The sequence below is a fragment of the Pseudoliparis swirei genome, chromosome 11, assembly GCF_029220125.1.
Source record: "Pseudoliparis swirei isolate HS2019 ecotype Mariana Trench chromosome 11, NWPU_hadal_v1, whole genome shotgun sequence".
Classification (NCBI taxonomy): Eukaryota; Metazoa; Chordata; class Actinopteri; order Perciformes; family Liparidae; genus Pseudoliparis; species Pseudoliparis swirei.
In genome coordinates, this window is record NC_079398.1 from 4,729,521 (window position 1) to 4,735,571 (window position 6,051).

The window sequence follows — 6,051 nt, forward strand, 5'->3', positions numbered from 1 at the left end:
GGTCACAAAAACGATGCATGCAAACACAGCGTGGACACGTGATGTCACCTCGCATTACCTCCGTTTCGTCCTGCAGAAGCTCCATGGTGGGCCATGGCTCCGCGATCTGAGCGAGAGGCATTTTGTTTGCAGGATTTGCACTTCCTCCCCTCTCAGCTGCTCAGGTGCGAATTCGGTCTCCCCGGATCGCGTCGGTGCCGCTCCGGTCCAGTGCAGTTCACCGGGAAGCTCCTTCCTCAGGTCCAAAGTCCAAGTGGAGAAGATTCACCAAGCACGTTGCTCTTCGCTCGGAGAGAAGTAGGACGCGCGCGAGCACCACAGCCGAGAGCTTCACGAACATGCACTCGTCTGGACTCGGCTCCGGCGGCTACTGGCCACTCCGTGCGTAATTGTTGAAAAGTGATAATCCAGTTGGGAAAAAAACAGCATGCACACCAAACAAGAAGCCCTCTCGTCCTTCCAGGTACGCGCGCAGAGAGAGGAGAGAGGAGCCCAGCAGTGTGTGGCCCCTTGGTCGCACTGTGCGGGAGTCTCAACGCCAGCTGGAGGAAGGAGCCGCAGTCCGTTCTGCCTTTGCCATCAACGCCGTGTCCAAACGTGTGCGGCTTGTGTGTGTGCTTGTGTGTGTGTGTGTGCGTGTGTGTGTGTTCTCCCGGTTGTGCCCAGCAGTGAGCGATGCGCGCAGAGACCTCCGTAGTAGACGAGCAGGCGCGTCAGCTCGAGCTGCTATTGGCAGACTCCTGCAGGATTCCCAGCCCCCTCCTCCGCTGGTTCCGCCCAGGTCTCATCGTGCCATCATCTGGCGCAGAGATGAACTGCAAATACGTAATGCTGACTGTAGCCCGCTATTAATGACCCGCGCGCATTTATTATTTCTGTATGCTCGTGGTGCAGCGGGTGCATCGCAGGAGTATTAGATGAAAGAAAGACATGTCAATCCATGTATGGCTGTGAGTTAATGGCAGCCGCGGAGCACGAGGAGAAGTCAATTGTGTTGCTACAGATGGAGATGCAGTGTGCAACTGACTTTACATGTCTGCTTTTCCCAAACTGCAATATAATGACATATATATGAGTCTATATATATATACATATATATATATATACATATACAAACATATATAAATATATATGTATATATATGTATTTATAATATATATATATATACATATATATGTATATGTATACATATATATGCATATATATATGTACATATATATTTATATATGTATATAGATTTATATATATGCATATATATATATATCTGTATATATATTTATGTATATATATTTTTTATATATATATATATATTTATAGAAATAAATATATATTTATATATATAAATATATATACATGTATATATATACATATATATATATATTCATATATAAATATATATATATATATATATATTCAGTGCAAATTGCCTTGGGACCCACATTGCTACCCAGGTCTGAAAGCAACACACATTGTTGCAAAGAATTACATGATTTCATAGATTACATAATATACACAATGGAAAGATGAATAGAGGCTAGATGTTGGGTCGGGACCAGGCCTGGTCGAGTCTGTCCGGACATTATATTGAAGCGACACGCTTTTCATTGACAACAGCTCTTGTAACGGTCCTTGAAACCTTGAGTGAAATAAAACAACCCTCCACCCTCCAACACTTCTCTCCTTCATTCACTGCCGAGTGGTTTTTGCTCTTGGCCATGCTTTGGTTACTATTGGCAACTGGAGAACATCAAACCACCTCGCCATGAACGGATTCTATATCTTGTTTTATTCCAATTCGGATGATGAAGGCATTTTATGGAAACAAAAATGTCCACATGAATTGGGACGCCTTTCTTTTGATTCACGTGTTATTTAACAACGGTATGCAACGTGCTGCGTTGCCGCTCACTCGTCTGAGTTCTGTGACGGGTTGAAAACACAGACCTGAGCTGGAAAGGGAACGTGTTCCCTTGTTGTAATGGCATGTTCTTGACACACCTGTGACTTTTGGACTTTGCATTCAAGCAGTTAATGTGCAACATCGTGTCTCTTCACCACAAAAAAACATTCATTGTTCATGTTTCAAACTATTCATATATTAGTTGCAATGATTTGCCACTAGTTCGACATGATCCATCATTTAGTGATGCAACAGATGTACAAAAGCGGCTGCAAAGGAGACCCCTATGGCACCTCTTAATAATACATATTGGTGTTTGTAATTTAGGGCAGCCGTGCAACCGACCATCGCTCCTTTTTTGCTCTTCTCTTTGTCTTTCATCCTCTTTCCTTTCATTCTGCCGCCCACATTTCTCTCTGTCTGTAGCTCCTCCAGCAGGAAATGATACATTTCTGTCTGTTTTGGTGGTTATAAAGATAATTAATGGGAACATGTCAAAAAGCAGGCCCTGTTAGACGGCTCTTTTTAAAAGCGATGCGTTCCAAAAAGCAATACATTGGCCGCTATATAATGGCCAGAAGGAAACAGCTCAGGAAAGCGTTTGATGTGAAAAGACATCGTGACGAATAGCTGCTCGATGTCAGGTCCGTTGGTATTCAGGCTGCAGGGAGTCTCGTCTTTAAATCGTGATGCTTCAGTGACCTCACAGGTGACAGCGATGACTCAGAGGTGTCTCCCACCCAGCGACACAGCCTGCGGGGATACCCTACCCCCACCTTCTGCGAGACAGGAAGCATCATGGGTAATATGACTCAGTCCAGCCTGCAGTACACGTGCAGTGGAGCAAAACTCCACCCTGAATTGTCGGTGAATTGACGCAGGAGCAGAGTGGGCTGAGCTGTGACTAAATAGAGGACAGATTTAGTTCCCAAACGGCCGACCGCCAATCAGACGAACTGATGCAAAGACGACCCTGCTGCTTAACCTCCTTTTCACTTTGAGGATGAAACCCACAGAGGTGGAGGAAACGGAGAGCGATTTCGATTATGCACGATGAGAAACAATGAATCGTATCATATGTCGCCGCCTCTTCTCGAAATACACACCCACAGCCGTGAACAGTGCAAAGTGGAAATGCATATTTAATTGTAAAGTGGCAGCCAGTTTTGAGACAGCATCTTGAAATTCATCTGTGTTCTCCCCTCTGATTTATTGCTCTTATCTTTTACTTTATTCCACCTTTGCCACACTGCCACATGTAGACTTTCTTTCTATTTGTGCAGCTTTGTTTCCTTCTTCATATCCTTTAACCTTAGTGCATGCTTTGTCTGCATTACTTTTATCTCTGCCTGAATGTGTGACAACTGTGGGCCCGCCTTTATGCCTCTGTGTGTGTGTGTGTGTGTGTTGGAACTACCTTTCATATTGACACACATCTGTGTTTGACAATTATGCGGTGTTACTGTTCTTTTCATACCCCCCATTAAAATGATGAGAAAACCTGATCTGCATCTAAAGATGAAGATCAAGCAAACAGTTTAGTGAATCTAAGGGATTACCTTGTTAATGCAACACAGGCCAGGAATCAACTAGAACAAACTATCCCGGCTTTAGAGCGCAGCACTAAATACACCCCATCTACAGTGCAGATCAAAAACAGCATGCACAGACTAATGGACAGGAACAGTCAAAATAATCTGAATACACTTCATTTCATGCCAAAAGTAATGCTCAGGGTGTGCCAGGTTCAGAGGAGCTCAGTGAGCTCATGCCTGCAGTGCGGGGATCATTGCCATCAGTGGGGCTGCAGCACAGAACACATGAACGAGCTGACGGGGGAGCGAGGGCAGTTATCAGAGATCTGCCGAGGGGCTGTGGCGGGAGACGGCGCCATATGGAGATAATGAACAAATAGTGTTATTGCTACCTCAAACACCAGTGGAATGATCATTTGTCACAGTAGTGGCTGACAACGGGAGAGAGGCTAATAGTTTTACACAATTCCCCATTGTTGCTTTGGTCCAATATGGTTTATTGTTTCAAAACTGCGATGCAGACCGGAGTCTGTGGACGACATCCCCGTGTGGCTGCAATGGGTGTTTCTGTCAAGCGCAGCATGTTGAGGCTTGAGTTAGCATCTCTGGTATTTGGGCGGGGCAACAATGCAGATTAAGCTCAAGTTCTTAATAGAAAACCACCTCTGGGAGCAGAAATAAGTTACACTCACAGATACTAATAATATGCCACCGTGCTGCCATCAGGAGAACGCACACTGCACTAGACCGAACAGGAGCGTAGCCTTTGACTATGCATGGGCAGGAATGTTCCATGGCATTGGTTTTCTATTATAAAATCAGACTTGATTTGTCAGACTTGTGAACCGATGTCTTATATTCAAGCTCAGTTATGTTCCCTCCATCAGAAATCATCTGGACTTGAAAGATCTCCAGTGATGCAGTCAGAATTCACAATGACAAAAACCCTTTTCCACTATTAAGTATAGTTTCCTTTTTGAATTCTTAGTTTGAGATACACGTGTAATGTAAAACAGTAACCAGCAGCAGTTGCTGTCATGCTTTACGTGTCACAGTGTGGATTAGAAGCAACGGTCAACTTGGAGGCTAGTCAGAGGAACACGTCGTGTGCAAAGACACATTTCAGGGCTAGGTTTTTATACGCAGCTTTTCTCCAGATATCTGAAAATATAGGTATAAAGTAAATATACTACCCACATGGGAACATATACCATTTGGTTGGCTGACATATAAATCTGACTTTTTCCTTTCTCTTGGTTGAAAGAGAATAACAGCAGGGGGTGCCAGATATCGGAGGGCATCTCTTTCATGGCAGCCTTTTGATCAGTTGCCCTTTCCTTGTAGGGAAACGTTCAACTGTCGATTTTTTGGGAACTGTTGCGCAATGTACACAATGAGACGTTGACAATAACTTCACAGTTTAGCTCCGCTAGCTCAAAGCATGGGGTTCAATGTTCCTACTAAGTTGAATCATTACCTCCATATAATTCAATGGCATACCTTCACTCTTAAAGGAGACGATGAATTACATGTGTAGTTGATCAAAATGCTACTTTTCAACACTTTGAAGCAGCGTTTGCTCCATTCATAACACCTTCAGGGATTCAGCGATGCATCCGAAGCCAGCATGCTTGGCGTATTCTAAAGTGCTGAATAAAATTACAATGAGTTTAGTAAAAAAAATACTCAAAAATAACCACAAAAACACAAAAGTTTATTCAAAAAGTTCTCTTTTTTGTTATAAACTGGATGTATGTGTGTTATGGTTATTAATGGATAATGTATCCAGTAGCATGCTTTTGATATAATCATTAATACTTTAAAAATTCAGTAAGCAGGAATGTTATCATGCTGTAAAAACATTGGATTATTACCATAATATATTAATATATATATATATATATATTAATATATATATATTAATATATATATATATAAATATTAAAATATATGTATTTATATTAATATGTTTATATATAATTTATTGGTATATATAAAAAAAAGAAAAAAGTTTGGAGCCTAGAAGTAAACACAGTTGAAACCATTTCCTGGAAAGGTCCCAGGAGAGCAGCCTAACCCCAGTTGGAAAGAGGATTAGGTGTGCTGGTCAACAATTTATTTATCCCCTTAAGTCTTGTGACATGTCAAGCACTTTAAAGGAAGCTGAACAGTTGCATTCTCAGTTGTGTGTATTCTTAATGAAGGGGATCATATATTTGTAGAGTACCTTTTATTGCCCTATAAATAAGTAGCAGAGTGCAATCACGTACAGCGTTAATCAGGACCTCGTGGTTAATATGGACCTGTCTGTCTCCAGGGTCACTTCAGGCTTATTGAAACATGATTCCCGCGTTATGGCAGTGGGTTACATAATACTGTGCAGGTACAAGCTCACCCCGCGACTGTGGAATGAGAACAGGCCGCGCGCCTTCGCCAGCGTGCGTGACGTGATCGCGCGTGAAAGTAAAACTATGAGGGAAGTTGTGAAGTCTTAAAGCTGCAGCACCTTTCTCTGCCTCCAGGTAAGAAGGTAGGTTGGGAGGGAGGGAGGGAGGGAGGGGTCCTTGCTCCCGGCCGAGGCCTGACAGTTCCGCACTATTGGCTGACAACAGGGGG

General features: G+C 43.0%; 1 protein-coding gene across 3 annotated transcripts in view; it reads right to left on the reverse strand.

Moving 5' to 3' along the window:
* The window catches only part of rps6ka1 (ribosomal protein S6 kinase a, polypeptide 1), a 46,579-nt gene that overhangs the window by 40,359 nt on the left and 169 nt on the right, over positions 1-6,051 (reverse strand). The window contains exon 1 of one of the 3 annotated variants that reach the window (XM_056425909.1): positions 59-664. The exons of the other annotated variants lie outside the window; for them this stretch is intronic. Coding sequence (XP_056281884.1) covers positions 59-121 — 63 coding nt within the window. The 5' untranslated portion in view covers positions 122-664. Of the gene's footprint in view, positions 1-58; positions 665-6,051 lie in introns of those variants that run through there. 3 annotated transcript variants of the gene reach the window in all.